Here is a 16,579-nt window from a genome sequence, read left to right as displayed (position 1 = left end):
TGTTGCTGCAAAAGGTGCAATGGGTCAAACGCACTTCCTCTCCCTTCAACAGATTACACACAAGTTTCCATGGTTACTCACTCGTGAATCAACCTGTGGTGACCTGTTGATAAATTGGAAATCTTGTGGTGCGCTCACCTGCAGCGAGACCATGTCGGGCTTGTACTGACGTCTGATGCCGAGGTCGTACATGAGGAATTTGAGCATGTCGAAGGCCTGCTCCTCGCTCATGTGAAGCAGCAGCACGCCGGCCACGAAGCTCACGCCCTGACAGTAGCCCACCTGCACGCACAAACGACATCCATTTATTCAAATTACAGATTCAATGATTACGTGACTAATTGACAATTTATCAATTATTCGTTAATAATAATAATAATTATTATTACTATTATAATTTATTATAATTATTGTTGTTATTATTATTATAGTTATTATTATTATTTACAGTTGTCCAAATTCTTAGAAAATGTTTGTAGTCCTTCCTGAAAGCAGAATTGTGCTGAATTAAAATAAAACATTTGCAATCATTTGCTTTACTTTAGAAAATAATCATTAACATATTTGACCATTTCTGACAGTTACAGACCTAACAAGTAACTCGTTGTAAATGTGAAATCATGTCCTGTTTTTGGATAAAGGGATGGAAATTAAAACTTTGAAATCTGATTAATCGATTAATTGTCAATATAACTGACAGATTAACTGGCATGTTTAATTTGTTCCGTGACAACACTTGTAACTCAAAATACTCTTATCTCAAATCATCTTTACCCATTGAAATGAACGAAAACATCATTACTTCGTATCAGCCGCCCCCACCACCCTCAAAAAAATTTTTTTTTTTTTTTAAATAAGAAAAATTAACTCTTTATCATAATATACTGTATGAAAATGTAGAGTAACAACATAATTCAAATATAATGTAAAGAATTCCACAGTTTGGGCATGATTTAATGCTGCAATCCAATTCATTGTGCTGCTCCTTCTGGCGTGCCCATGTTGGCCACTGAGAAACAGTATAATACTCTACATACAGTCATGTAGACACCAACAAAAAATAGTCTGTCTTCTTCTACAGTATCACTGCAAGTGACTCAGTAAGACGCTGTGTATTACAAGCCATTTTTCATGAGTACTAATATATGCCTGTGCACCAAAACAAGTTTTATTTATCTTATTTTTATTTATAAAACACCACTCAGGTAATACATACAATACCTCAGTGTCCAGCAGAGAGTAGGCTTTGAGCAGGTTATAAAGGGAAAGCTGACCAGCACCCAACTGGGCTGAGAAGTAGTCCAGATTGGGGAAGGTCCGACCTAAGACAAAGACATGATCCTATATTAGACTCATTCGTTTCTTCTGCGATGTGCAACACAAATGGCCATTGCGCACCTAAATCCACCAGAATGGCGTGCTGCTGTGCGGTGAGCTGCTTCAACAGATCCCTGTAGGGCGTGTCGGCGGCTGGTTGGCGCGGAGGATGTCTGCGACACAAGCGCTGCTGATGGCAGAGTAGCATCCACACCTCCCCGCGACGACTTTTGGGAACGCCTGTGAATGATGGCATTTGATGCATAAACGCCAGCATGCATATTGATGGAACTGACGGGGGATTTGCCAGCGTAAAAGTGGAATAACGATCTGGTGTCATACTTATTTACTTCTTTATTTTACTAAAAATGTTCAATATAAGCATTCCCTCCACTACATAGCTTTGTTTTGACATTTTTTTGAGGAGCTGCAGGGGAGAGGAAATGTGCGGTCTTACTTGATAAACAGTATTGTGTGTTGCAATGAAATGCTAATACTGTATAATAGATATTTGTCCCCTAAAAGTTTCAAAATGAGCATTTCCTCAAATATGCAAATATATCTAAAACTGGCTTATTGTCACGATTTGATCAACTGCTGTCAAGTCAGTAATGTGCAACAAGAGTGAAAAAAAAAAACTACACCTGCAGTATGTGTGCATGTATGTTTGCATTTTTGTTCAGTTATTTACAATTGTATTATTATTAGTGCTGTCAGGCGATTAAAAATTGTAATCTAATTAATTACAGGATCTTTAATTAATTAATAGAATTAATCTATTTTAATCTCATATATGATAAAGGTCACCAAATAAACAATATTAATTCTAGGACATTAAAAAATTGTAGTGCATGACTAATCAATTGAATACACCAAGAAGAGAAGATTTGAAATCCACATTTGTATTGTTGAAGTGTGCTTCATAAATGAAATTCAAAAGAAAACGTTTAAGCACATCAACAAACCAATTAGGCCAGGCATTAACGAAAAAGATAATCTAAACTTCAATTTTGTTCAAAACATTTTTCGAACTCTAAATCTAAAATTCCAAAAGCTGAGGTTCGTTGTATGGAAGGCATGAGATGAAGTTACTAATAGTAGCTGCGGTGGTTTTTGAGCTAAACTAACAAACTGGTAATCAGGAAACGTTAGAGGTTAGAAGAAGAGGTAAAGTTGAGTTGAGTAAATAATTAACTTTGTTTTGCCATTTTAAAATAGGGAACCATTATGAGATATTCAAAATGTTTCCACAAAATTAAGATTTTAGCTCAAAACAGGTTTTGTTTATTTATATTTTTTGGGCCATATTTAAAAGGGCGTGAGCGTGGGTGAGTAGGTGTGCCGGGTTAAAAGTGTAACAGCAATATGCTCTAATAATTACAACCAACAAACACAGCCTTGTTGCCAGTTAAAAAAAGAATAGAAATGTTGTCACATCTTTTTTGATGACTCACCTTGGCAGAGTGCACGGTACAAATCCTCCTGGTCCTGCCGCACGGTGGTTCTGCCCGGTGCCGTCAGTTTTTTCTCCCACAACGCCTGCACCTCGTGGGAGTCGGGGCCCACTTCCTGGTAGCTCAGCTTCATCTTGCGGATGTGCAGCTCATCCCGACTCGCTGAGCACAAAGAAATACCGCACGTTAAATCATACTTGCTAGTCGCATAGCTTAGCATTTAATACTGTATGTTTGACCCCATATTTGGGCACCTCAGAAAATAAAAGAACACAGACAGTAACTAAACGCACAACGACAGCATACAGTGGAACCTCTAAAGTCAGAATTCGACCCACATATCTGGGAAGGTGCAAAACGGAAAATTATAACTTTTTCAATATAATAAATCTTTTTCTTGTTATAATTTAATGTTCTGAATATCAAGCACTTTTTTTTTTTAACATTACAAATGAACATTTTTACTCTCATAAAATTGCAAACAATTTGCCGTAATATCCCAACTATATTTCAACAATATGAATTAGTGGTCGTTGCGTAAAAAAAAGAAAAAAGAAAAAGAAAAGAATGAATAAACAAATAAATAAATAAATAATTTAATTTGGTCTTAATATACAACATTGTTCTTTTAAAGAATATTACAGCTTTACATGTGTTATTAAAATTAGAATAACTGTAAAGAATGTCAAAAAAGAAAATTGTCCAAATGTTGAGGATTTAGTTTATTTCTATAGCTATTATTCCCTATGCATTTTTAAATCCCAACTAATTTGACGTTCCCGAGCCATAGAGCTTCCACTGTGTAAACATGGATGCCATCTGAGACATTATAACATGAACCCCCACTGGAAGCCCCTTTAGGCAAGAAAAGCCACAATAAATAACCACATGAACACCATCAGCTGTTATGCTTGACGCCTGGAGATGACCGAAAAGAACACCTGCGTACAGGATGACCACAAGAAAACCGAACAGCTCAAGTGAACAACAATGAAGCCATGCAAAAACCCCATCAATCTGTCTTCATCCCTGTAAACTCTGTTGATGCGGCTTACCTTCTATAGAAACGTTATTCACAGCATTGGTGTCAAAAACAAAGAAAGACGTGTTGACGTTTTACATATACAGCAGAACAACATGTAGCACACAGAAATTGCTTTTTAACAACTTTTAACATGTTTACAATAATACTGTATTTCCTCAAATAATGACACAAGGTGTTCATTTACTTCACTGCAGAGAGTACCAGACGTTTATATGTACAAACAATTTTTTAGGATATTAATGAATTTCCTAGGCGCTCGAGGTGTGCATTCAGTCAAGTAAGGGTGTTTATCGCAAGGACTGTATTTTCTTATATAGTGACCTGAGGTTTTTACATACAGTAATTAACAGCATAGAGTACCAGTTATCTTTTAGTGGTAAGCCATTTATGTGGGAGGCCATTAATTGGAACAACACATGTTCAGAATACCGTATTTCCTTGTATAGTGGTCAAAGGTGACTATTTACTAACTTGTGTGGTGTCTATTTGTGGTAATTGGACACCTTTATTCATTCCAACACATTTTTAGAATACCATATCTTCCTCATACACTGAAAGAGTGAGAGAGTGTTAGATATACATTAAAAGGGGAAGTCAACCTTAATTATTTCTTGACAATAATACGTTATATGTGACCTCACTAGTCTAAACATGAAATTGTGATTAATATTACATTTATGGAATCACAGCTCACCTGTTTTCTGAAGCTGAGCTGTGATTGGTTGTTGGTTGTGCTCAGCTTCAAAATAACAGATGAGCTGTGATTGGTTGTTGCCTGAGCCCTGAGCAATATTGATGTCATCTTCAGTCGACACCAAGTGGCAAAATGGCAACCCCCTGAGATGGAGAAAAATGGCTGGATTTTGCTGCTCAACTCATATTCATATTCTTCATTAACGCAACATTAACCATGTTACCATATTTAGACTAGTGGGGCTGCATAGAACATAGTATTTAAAAAATAAATACATTTTGGGTTGACTTCCCCTTTAAAACTATGGGCAATGGCTGCACGTATTAAAATTATCTATCACCAACATGGCTATGATTTTATTCTAGGATTTTATTTTGTGCAATATTTATCCACACTTTTTTATGTGAATCCAACAAACTAGTACCAGGTCTTTATTGGGGTGGGGGATTTATTTGTATAAATTATTATTGTTACAAATAATATTACATGGCTTTATTTATTTTCCGCTAGAATGATCAATATTATGTTGACATGGTATACAGCACATTATGTTTTGGTATTTGCCATAGTAAGGTACTATATGCACAGCCATCAGTGCCATCAGTATCATCTGCTATTCTTTTCCTTGCTGATCAGGATTATGAAAAAAATAAAACAACAACATATCTTGTTCATTTTTCTCAAGTTGTAACTCATCTCACATTGAATTTCTGATCATTATCCAGCGTAATTCAATGAACAATTTTGGCCATTAGGGGGCAAAATATGCAACAAGATTCTCCCAGGGCAACTGTGCTGTATGGGGGTCTCCCTAAGCAGGAACGTGATACCCTGAATTTTAAACTACTTTGCATGTTTGTGTGTAAGACTTTGTGTCAAACATGTGTGAACATGCCACACACACACACACTCGCACACGTTCTATAAATACAGCAACATGTCAACCTATTCACATGAACAGAAGTGACATCACAAGCTGGGCTATTTAAGCACATGCGAATGAGCTGAGGCAGAAAGTTCCATTCAACACACAGCAGATGCACATACAGTGAAGACAAAAAGTCTACACACTCTTGTTCAAATTATGTAACTAAATGATAAATCATTACAAACTTTTTTTCCACCATTAATGTGACCTGTAATTTGTAAAACTCATTTGAAAAAAAAAAAGACAATTTCAAAAGGGGAAGTAAAAATAAATGTCTGGAATAATGGGTTTGCATAAGTGTGCACACCCTCACATCACATTCTGCATACACTTGCCACCTTTTAAAGTGCCTCCCATTAATTGCAAATAAAGTTTAGATGTTAGAGTAGGTCCTCAGTTTCTTTATATTGCAAAAATATGGCATTTGAGCACGGGTTAATTGACTTTTTCTATCCACTGTATGTATAACAATGGGCCTAGTGTGATGGAAAACAGTTATATGTTTTATATAAAGATTATTATCAGTGTTTTTAATAGCGCTTAAGATCAAATGGTACTTGAATGGAAGACAAACATTGGTTGGTAAATACTCACCCTCCAGCCTCTGGTTCTCCTTCTCCATACGCACCAGCAGGATCTGCTGGCGGATGGCGGTTTTCCACAGCGTCCGGTAGTCCGCCGCCGTCCTTTTGGGCCGACCAGCTCCTCCACTTAGAGGGTCCACACTCGAGTGCGGGCTGCGAGGGGACAGCGGCAGCAGCTCCCTGGCATCTGAATGGTCTAAGGGCATCAAAGGAAGAAAGCAAAAAGTAAAAATCTAACCCATTTGGGTTATTATTGTGGTTGACATCAGAGCAAGACACTTATTGATTTTCATCAGTCACATGATGTAGCAAGGCTCAACAGTTTCACACGTGAAGATTATCCAACACTGTTTGCTGCAATTTTGATTTTGATTGGAGAATTTCGTGAGCCTAAAGAGTACCCTGTTCCAAGTTTTTATAATTTCATTTCACTATGAATCAGTTGTAAACTATTGGTAACAGGTCATTATTTAACATTTTCTTGTACAAATTCCAACCTTTGTGCTTGTGAAATTGTACTTTCTATTAGTATTGCAACTGTATTTTAGGGAGCTGGCATGATTTTCTTCTCTTTAACTTTTTTTTTCTCCTCGTGACAAAAAATGTTTTGCATACTAAGATTTAAGTGAATTAAAATAACAGAAATTTCACAAAATACTATGACTTCTGCAATATTTCCACTTTGTTCTAAAAAAATATAAACTTTTATTTTTTTTTAGCATTATTAAACTTGTTCTCATTATTTTAGAACTTTTTTGACTTACGACTATTATTATGTAACATTATAAACTTACTTCCGTAGTAATGCGCTAAAATTGCAACTTTATTTTATCCAAATAAATAAGTCTGGTAACATTAAAATGTTATTACTGGATGTAAGGTCCAGGTCAAATTGTAACTGTATTATCACGAAAAAGATAATTTAGCATAAAATTATGATTATTCTTTTAAAAAAAAGAGACTATTTCCTAGTAATATCATAGTTTCATTGGAATAATTAAATTAATATCATAATTAACAACCTAATTTAAAAAGAATTAATATAAAATCTAAACATCATGACCACTAAATTGTGACCTCATTTGCGTAACAATTCGACTTTCTACTGCAGAAACTTTCCCCTCATGTTATGCTTATTATTGCCCCAATGTACATTAATTTCAGTCATAATACTGCATTTTGTCTTAAAACTTCATTCTAGACATTTTTTTAATTACTGTAATGTTTACAACTTTATTATCGATAGATATGTTCTGCTAAAAAAAATGACTTTTCTCATAATAATACAATTATTCTCATAATATTGTAACTATTAGATAAAAGGACACTTTTTTTCCCGTATTACCCATTTTGTCCTAAATTTTTTATGTTATCCTCGTTTTGCAAATTTAATTCACATATTTCCACTTCATTTACATTAAATTTCTACTCTATTCTAAAAGTGCTACAATTTTTTCACAGTAGATTATGATTATTCTTGTAAAATTACATTTTCCTTGTATTTAAAATTAGACTTTAGATTCTCCTTGCAAATAGCTGCTTTCGACCTATTCTGACATAAAATGTTAAGTTCATCCATGCTAAATCACAACTTTATTTCTGTAATATTTTTTATTTATATTTGCAACTTTATTCTCACAAAATAACATTTTGCTCATCCACTTACAAGTATATTCTCAATGACGGTAGCAGTAGAAAATTGAATACTTGCACCTAAGTAATAGTTACTGTATGTGAACTGTGTAGCTTGTGTAGCATTTTGTAAGCGTGTCAGAGTGATTGGGGAGACCTGAGTGGTGCATGGAAGTCTTGCCCATGGGCGAGGCGACCCTCAAGAAGATCTTTTGTCTCCACGAGACTCTACGTGGGCTCGGTGGCGGTCCGCTCACTGAGTCGCTGCTGCAGCCTGATAGTGTCCTTTTCCTGCCTTCGCCATTACTGCCACACACATTACACACACACACATAGGCAATTAGTGTCATCTTACATGGGCAGCAGTAAATGGACACGCACATGACAGATGAAACCTTATATCAAGTACAGGAGTTACTACAATGATGTTGAATGATGGACATATTAAAAACATGTGGCAGGCATTAGCTATGTTAATAAAGCAAACAGCCACAGCTAGGAAAAATACACTTTCAGTCGGTAAAGGCTTTGGAGAAAGAAAGTATTCATCAGGTCAATGAATCTTTTCAAGTTATGCATTTTAATATAATAGGATGATTAATGCGCATCCATACACATCCTTGCCAGTTTACATTCACTTTAGCAGAGAAACACATACATATTCAGAGCACCTTTCCTTCCATTTTAAAATATAAGCACCTGCAGAGATTTATAGAAATATATTTTGCATATTGCTATCTATTTTCTAACTTGTTGCATCATTGTTGATAATTATGTGAGAAACCATTAACATAAGTGTTTGTAGATAGATTAATATTAGTAATCGTATGAATTAATTAATCATAACAGATGATTATATATTATAGACTTTATTTATGTAAAATCCAAGATTTTTTCCCTCTCATAATCTGAACTTCATTCTCATGAAAGTCTCTTTTCAAAATACAGGTATTTCTTTTATTCTAATATTAATATTACAACTGTTTCCTCCAAAAATATTGATATTGTTCTTGGAAAATTGCAACTCTCTCCCTATAATATGATTTCATTTCTGGGACAAACTATTTATAGTCATAGAACTGTATTCTTGTGAAATTAAAATGTTTTTCTAATATTGTTTTTACTTAACATTTTCTTATAAAATGTGGATGTAATTCTTGGAAAATTGCATATTTTTATTATAATATTCAAAGTCATTTTTGTATTGAAAAAATATAACTTTCTTGGCCTCTTGACAAAACTTTTCAAGTGCAGAGATTACAATTTCACTTTGGCAATAAAACAGTATTTCTAAATACTTTCAGATTTGATTTTTGTAAAACTTTCTTCTGTGAGTCAATGACATTCTAGTGTGGGCCCCAATATTCGCTGATTGTTTCTGAAAGGTATTATTTGAAAGGTAAGATAAGGGAAGAATAAAAATCATGATTTATTCAATGAAATAACACGGATGATCCTCACAGTGTGGAAGTGACATTTTACACGGGTGTGCTCCACGAATCCCATTAATAATGCAAATGTTAACCTTTACTTTCTGCCAAAAACGGACGACCACGCTTCATTTGAGCACCGCCACGCTCAATGACACGCCGGTTTCTGCGCCAGCTTGAATAGCAAATGTGACTAAATTACTAAAAGCTCCAAAACAGGTTAAGCGTTTAGTTCGGCCATGCAGAGATGCGCTCCACATCGACATGCAAGCACGACAGCGTCCCCTTCTACTTCGGAACGAAACAGGAAGAGGGTGTGAGGGTTCTCACTGCTGATAGGCAGGAAAAGAAGAAAAATAAATAAAAGCTGGGTGTTAAAAAGTTTGGACAGCCAACACGAAAACATTTACTGTCATCCCAGCATCCGAAAAAAAAAATATATATATCATCATCATCCTGTCACCTCTTGATGCTCCCACTGTCCGTTAGCGAGCTCAGGGAGCCCAGGGAGCCCTGGTAAATGCTCTTCAGGAAAGTGGGAGCGGAGAAGGAGGAGGAAGAGGAGGAGGGGGGGCTGAAGGACTGGCTCTCCGATAAACTGCGTGTTCTCGACACGGCCACGGGACTGCGCGAGCACATGGAAAACAAATACGTTATACACTTTTGGAAGGGAAGGGGAGGGGGCGCACGTTCGGAAACGTGTGTGCCATTGTTTAGGGCGAGGGGATCAAAGTGGTGCAAATAGAGGAGAAATGTGTATGTGCTTCATATTTAAACAAAGCTTCATCATATCAACTACTTCCACTGTGCTGAATAAATAAAAATAAAAACAAAACCTAGCTTTTCCACATTTTAATTTAATTGTTTTTAATTCTAAATTTGAAAAAAAAAAAAGGTTAGTATGATTTTAAATCAAATGTTTTAATAAAGTATGATTCATTTTAAAATTAAAAATTTATTGTAGGATTTTTTGACGAAACTATACAGTATGTACAATTAATAAGAAACTAACATATTTAAGGTGTTTGATGAGGAAGCATTAATCTATTTAAAAAAAACTTGTTTTCCCTTGAAAAGCTTCATTTGTCTATTACATTTTATGGAATAAAAAAAAATCATTTGTGTGTGGCTAAATAGTGCAACTCTCTTTGCATTAGAATTTCAATAATTTAAGTTTTATTCAATCAAATTAAATCTATAAGTAGAATAAAGTAAAGTAAGGGGTCGCCGGAGAAAGCAATTTTCAAAAAGTCATTAATGTTGTGAAAATAATATTCCTGTGTATTTATCAATTTATTGATAAATTAATGATTCGAAATTTAAAAATGCTTAAAATTACGGTCAAACACTACATCTTAGCAGTATAGCAGTCATAGATTCACCCATTTACAGTTTTTTCTTTAACCTATCCTCTGTTATTCCTGGAAACTTACCTATTTACAACTGTAATAAGGCAAAAAAATAAAAAATATATATATATTTGTTTTTTTCATGGCACGGTAAATTATATTGTATCTTAATTAGCGCTGTCAAACCATTACTTTTTTCCAATCAGATTAATCACATTTTAAAATTTGGATTAATCACAATTAATCACTTAATTAAAAAGGCTTTTTTAATGAACATTTTTTTGCTCGCCAGATTTATAGAGCACCTGTTATGTTAGATTTTTTTCGACATTTAATGTTATGAGGACATATTCCAAAAAAATTCTCCACTGCACACGCTCATCCTCATCTTTTTCTAATCAGTTAATTACTTGCATAATTTTAAATGGGGAAAAAATGACCCCAATAGTTTGACATGAACAAATATTCTGATTGTCATATGCAAACATTTGCTTGACTTTAATGCAAGTAGTTATGTTTATTGCTCAAACACAACCTGTGCTACCTTTAACGTAACCATCCGCTGTCAGCTAAAGGATCAACTCAATGAATAGTGTGATTAATCTGGGTTTTTACATGATTAATGCGTTAATTTTTTGTGAGTAATTAATTAGTTAATGCTTTAACTTTGACAGCACTAATCTTGAGTCTCTCTTTTTGAGACAATGAAAGGCTTGTGTCAGCCATAAACATGGCAAAAAATGTCAAAATAGTCAATTCTAAGCCTGAAGGCAGTAATGGCATAAGTTACGCCTACACTTACTTCTCAGCCCTTGGCTTGCACAACAAATCATCAATCTAACAGCAGCCAAGTTAAATTTGTGATTGGCAGTGAGCGGGAGAGACTTGAAGATGGCTGGAATTCATGTTTGCTGCATCTGCTTTAGCTCCTGACACTTTTGCTAAACTAGAACTAAACAAATGATCAAAACCAGTGGAATCCGTAACAGCAGCTGAGCGAAACATCCATTAAATCAATCTACGCCCGCCAGTTCATGCTGTCGGTACCAGTGGTTTCGGGTCAGTAAACGTCGAAGCGTTAGCCATTCTAAGCAACCTCGACCAATGAAGCAGCTGCGTTTCCCACCAGCACAGGACACGCCAGAAGCATCGGCACCATTGTTGTTACTACAGTGTTAAACTATATTCACTGTACTTTTTTTTTTTTTTAGGAGTGCGGCAATGTTTGAAGATATTTTTAGGATGTATGTTGCATTTAAAATGCTTTTCAAGTGTTTTGGGTTAATATTTTGGTTTATTTATAGTTTAAACTACTAAGAAGCAATCATAATAAATAACATTTAGGGGAGCGTCAATTACAGTATATGTGGGAATTTGTGGGCGCTTGGGACAGAGGCCAACTGCATACAGCCCAGGGGCCCACATTAGGCAAGGCATTGCCTCTTTATTGACAGTATATAGCGCATTTCATATACAAGTTAATTCAATGTGCTTCACAAAGTAAACTTATGAACATCATATAGTCCCGTTTCATGTGTGTGTGGCTCGTGTAACGAGTTAAACCTATCCAATGAGGTCATGTTTACATGTACACACCTGTGGCTAACAGTTAGCATTCACGCCATGCTACCTGCTTTGTAGCGCCTCCGATGTGGCCGAATGTTGCCTGCGCAAAGGTGGCTGCTTGGCCGTCTGGCCCTCGAAGGAGATGCGCTTCTTCACGGGCGGGTGGCTGAAGGTGTGAGCGCGCCGGCGGAACTGCTGCCTTGTTTCCGGGTCATCGTCTGGGAAAGGGGGCGGGGAAGCCGGCGGGGAGACACCCGTGGGTTCCTCATCCTGCTGGGAAAGATTAGATGCCGCAGAATTTGATACACGTTTGATAGTGTCATGTTTTGTGTTAAATAATATATTTTCTCATTGAGGCTATTGTTCAAGCAAAAAACAGAGTTGAGCCGAATTGAACCTGTGGCTAACCAAAACAGCAGCAATCTGGAGTATTGTATTTCCTCAAATAATGACATCCCTATAATAGACGATCAGTGTTGAGAATCTTCTTCTTCTTCTTTTATAACGCCGTTTAAACTAACGGCATTAGGTAACTGATTTTTTTTCCCATAAACAAACTAATCTAACTAATTATTCTCCTTTGTATAATAATAATAATAATAATAATATAAAAATCCAAATTGTTTAATATAAAACTTTTTTTTTAAGTTGTGAAAATAGTTACTTTGCCTAGTAACGAGTTACTTTTATTATGAAGTAATTCAATTACTAACTCAGTTACTTTTTAAGCAAGTAATGAGTAACTATAACTAATTACTTTTTGAAAGTAACGTTCCCAACACTGTAAACGATATGCCCTGTTAGTCGCAGGGTGCAACAATCATTGTTGCTCACCAAAACAGCAGCAGTGGGGATTGTAAATAGTCGCTTTGATTAAGTCTCTCTCTGGTCAGAAAAAAGGTAGGCTCCATAGTATTTCTTTTTTTCTTGTTTTCAAAATGCAGCTGTGCCCCAATTAGTCGCTGGGTGGCTCATCGCATTAAGGAAATGCCGTCCTCAAATAGAGAGCTCTCTTATTCCATCAGAAAAACTATGGGTATTATCAAAAAATTTAAAAGTAGCATATTTCTGCAAAAAATTGCCCAACTCAATTCATCTCTGAGTACATAATTCAAGTCAAGTCAAGTCATCTTTATTTATAAAGCGCTTCCAAACAGCATTAGCTGTCACAAGGCGCTGTACACACAAAAAAATACATAACATAAAACATATAGCAAACAAATATAAAACAATCACAACAACCCAACATTTTTCATTCCTACAATACGCTTTGATGTTTGAAGAAGCAGTTATATTCAGTTCAAAATGCCTTCCACAAATACATGAGTCCTTTTTCTTGATCAGTAAAAATGGATATTAACTTATTTGCTCCAAAAACGTATAAATATGTTCTATTTTTAATGTTTTAAGTGTGTCAAAGAGGTATTTATACATTTTTTATGTGTTTTTTTTTTATGCTAGAGCATACCGAAAGCTTTGATGCAGACTCTCAGCTACAAAGAAGGGTTGAAGAAATGGTAGTTATTACATAAACGGCCAGCAGGTGGCAGCAGAGAAAACGAGATCAACCAGCGGCATGTTGAAAAAAAGCTCATTTACTCACAATTCTAAATAGATTTGTGAATAATGATGAAACTTAGCTATATTCTAATAAAACAGATAGAAATATACTTTTTACTGATGAAAGAAGAACAATATTCTGCGGGCCTTGCAAAATCAGTCAAAATCCAGTAAAACAGTCGGCTGGGAGTGAATGAGTTAACGATAACTTCAGTTCATAGACATGATTGTTCACACAGAGTTAAATGCCGAGCCCATTTAAACTCCATTGCTAACCAAAACAGCAGCACCTACCAAAGAATATAAGCAGTTTCTGTAATCAATTAAGTCACAGCATCCCTCTTCTCCAATTAAATGGTAAGTGCTGAATTTCCTCAAGTAGTAACCAACCCTAAAGTAGACAATGTGACCCAATAGATGGCTGGTGGTTTCATCCATTTAAGAAAAATAAACACCTTCCTGTCATTCTTAACTTGTTCTCTGTATTGTTGACACACATTACAAAGTGCTGAGCCCATCTAAACGCTGTTGCTAACTAATACAGCAGCACCTACTGAGGAATGTAAACAGTCTGTCCTTTGATGAATTTGCGTTAAACATGATGACGCTTTACATTGCAGTAAACACAGATATTTGGTCTCACCACAATGTTGTGTGTGTCAATGTTTGCATTCCGGGGAGCTACACGACTGCAGTTGAGTAAAGAAACAGCACCAGCCACATCAAATACAGTAGGTCAAAATATCTCAAATCAAACTGTACTCTAATATTGCAACGTCAAATTCAGCACTCACCTCGTCAACAAACCACCACAGCGACACTCATTTGTGTCCACTCGTGGACTTCACTTCCACACTTCTGCTGGTGCAACTCCCTTAACCATTGTATTCTAATGAGCAGTGTCATGTGACTTTTTTGGTACAACCCCCGCCCAGCCTCGTGGCGCTGTAGCAGCATCTTGTTCTTCCTTTTGCCACATACGAGTGGTACCAAATATAATAATAAAGTCTTAGCTCAATGTGTTCTTGATTGTGACTGGTAGGTCAGCAAGTGGCGCACTGCTCTTTACTCTAATAGGGGCGGCGGGGTTAAAAAATAAAAATAAGAGGAAGTCAACACATGCCCGACTCAGCAGAAGTGGAAATCCTGACTTGGGAGTTCCTGACTGGCATCCTGATGCTATCACAAAGTGCTGCTGTTCAAATGTACCATTTACAAAAAAAAAACTGAGGGCAAAAAATTGTATAAAAAAATGTGGATTTAGTGGTTGAATGTTCTTGATTACTCAAATTTGGGTATAAAAATGTGAACTTTTAAAAGGATAAAACTTAGAGCATGCCCTGAAACTGAAAAAGTCTCCATTTAAATAGTTTATGATGCTTGATGCTGTCTTTATGGCAGGTGGTGTAATACAATTGTTAATCCCTACATAGATACTAAACATATATCAAAATTGAATTCACAAAAACTCATTCAGAGTTACTTTATACACTATTCATATCCTACTCAGATTGAGCTGGTTGTTGAAACAGTTTAGCAGGATTTTGATTTGATTTTCAAAACGCCATGAGCCGTGAAACAAAAAATTCTCAGTTTGTGTTCCAATGAATTCATTTCATGAAATTATAGACTCGTACAAGATGTCCTGCTGCATATTAACACAATAACTTACAATCATTACATTTTGTACAAAAACGTATTGTGCTGTGTAATAAGTAGTAGTAGATGGTTATCATTCGTGTTACTTGCATCTCCTCTAGCCTCAAGATCCACAAATGACTGACGGTGAAGTAACTTTACATGCAGTAAATCTGGTTGCGACATTAACAAAAAAAAAATTACAATATATTTTTAATAAATTTTCTTAAAAACTTCTTGGGCGGCAGTCAGTTTACTTGGGTGGCCCGCCCAAGTATTAACATTGTGTGGGAAACACTGGATTACATTTGTGGAAAATGAATTATGTAGCAAAGTCCAGCCATGTTTATCCATCTCAGGGGGCGGCCATTTTGCCACTTGCTGTCGACTGAAGGTGACATCAAAGTTGCTCAGGTTCTCAGGCAACGACCAATCACAGCTCACCTGTTTTCTGAAGCTGAGCTGTGATTGGTTGTTATCTGAGACCTGAGCAACTGTGATGTCATTTTCACTCGACAACTAGTGGCAAAATGGTCGCCTTCTGATATTGATAAAAACTGCTGGATTTACGCAACATGCTAACGCAATATTAACTAGAATACCGTATTTAGACTAGTGGGGCTGCATCGAACATATTTTTCTCAAGAATTTTTTGGTGGGTTGACTTCCTCTTTTAATGAATATCATGAAAATAAAACGTCTTCTACTAACCACAGGTGTCCAAATTAATCAATTAATCGACAAATCCTCGGATTTAAGCATCTCAACAGTAAATATTCTGATTTTTGTACTTCTTTATGAGAACAGAATGATTATCTTTTGTGATTAATCAAAATAAGATCGACTTTTACTTCAGAAAACAATGAACAACATTTTTGCCTATTTTCTGCCCTGATACTGGCAAAACCCGTAAGTCAATCATAATCAATTTATGGTAAAACAATAGTCAGTGTCAATATGTAGGTATGAATAACCTGTCAATTACATTTGTAATTTGTAGGCAACCTCAAAAGTATATATCGATTAACGAACATTTGGTAGGATTATGTACTAAAATCATGGAAAACGATGAGAAAACATGGAAAGTTAGCAGAAAACTGAGAAAAGAGAAAGTGTGTGCATGTGCGATTGTGGATTAACGCAAGAAGGAGATGGCCAAGTCAACACTGTGTGAAGCCAACGCCATGCTTGTGTGCATTTTATATTTCAAGCTATACGTCTCTCAAGCAGTCAGAGGGACTGCATCGTACTCTCATTCAACATTCTGCACAACAGTGACACCAGAACACAAACGACTCCCTGGCTTCCTCGATACCACGTGAACGTGGAGCGGTACGACACCCCAACGTGACTGCAAGACTGCCGGCGTCGACATTTGTGTC

At 36.0% G+C, this 16,579-nt stretch overlaps 1 protein-coding gene across 6 annotated transcripts in view; it reads right to left on the bottom strand.

Moving 5' to 3' along the window:
• Positions 1-16,579, bottom strand: part of tbc1d4 (TBC1 domain family, member 4) — a 49,586-nt gene that overhangs the window by 8,897 nt on the left and 24,110 nt on the right. Inside the window, exons 12-19 of one of the 6 annotated variants that reach the window (XM_077580178.1) lie at positions 12,064-12,272; positions 9,548-9,709; positions 7,812-7,960; positions 6,033-6,218; positions 2,772-2,933; positions 1,399-1,557; positions 1,222-1,322; positions 139-282 (exon numbers count right to left, since the gene is read on the bottom strand). In XM_077580178.1, coding sequence (XP_077436304.1) covers positions 139-282; positions 1,222-1,322; positions 1,399-1,557; positions 2,772-2,933; positions 6,033-6,218; positions 7,812-7,960; positions 9,548-9,709; positions 12,064-12,272 — 1,272 coding nt within the window. Of the gene's footprint in view, positions 1-138; positions 283-1,221; positions 1,323-1,398; positions 1,558-2,771; positions 2,934-3,826; positions 4,546-6,032; positions 6,219-7,811; positions 7,961-9,547; positions 9,710-12,029; positions 12,273-16,579 lie in introns of those variants that run through there. The other 5 variants (XM_077580179.1, XM_077580180.1, XM_077580181.1 and 2 more) reach the window with 5 other exon arrangements.

Source organism: Vanacampus margaritifer, chromosome 11 (genome assembly GCF_051991255.1).
Source record: "Vanacampus margaritifer isolate UIUO_Vmar chromosome 11, RoL_Vmar_1.0, whole genome shotgun sequence".
Taxonomy (NCBI): domain Eukaryota; kingdom Metazoa; phylum Chordata; class Actinopteri; order Syngnathiformes; family Syngnathidae; genus Vanacampus; species Vanacampus margaritifer.
This window is presented reverse-complemented; position numbering and strand designations above follow the sequence as displayed.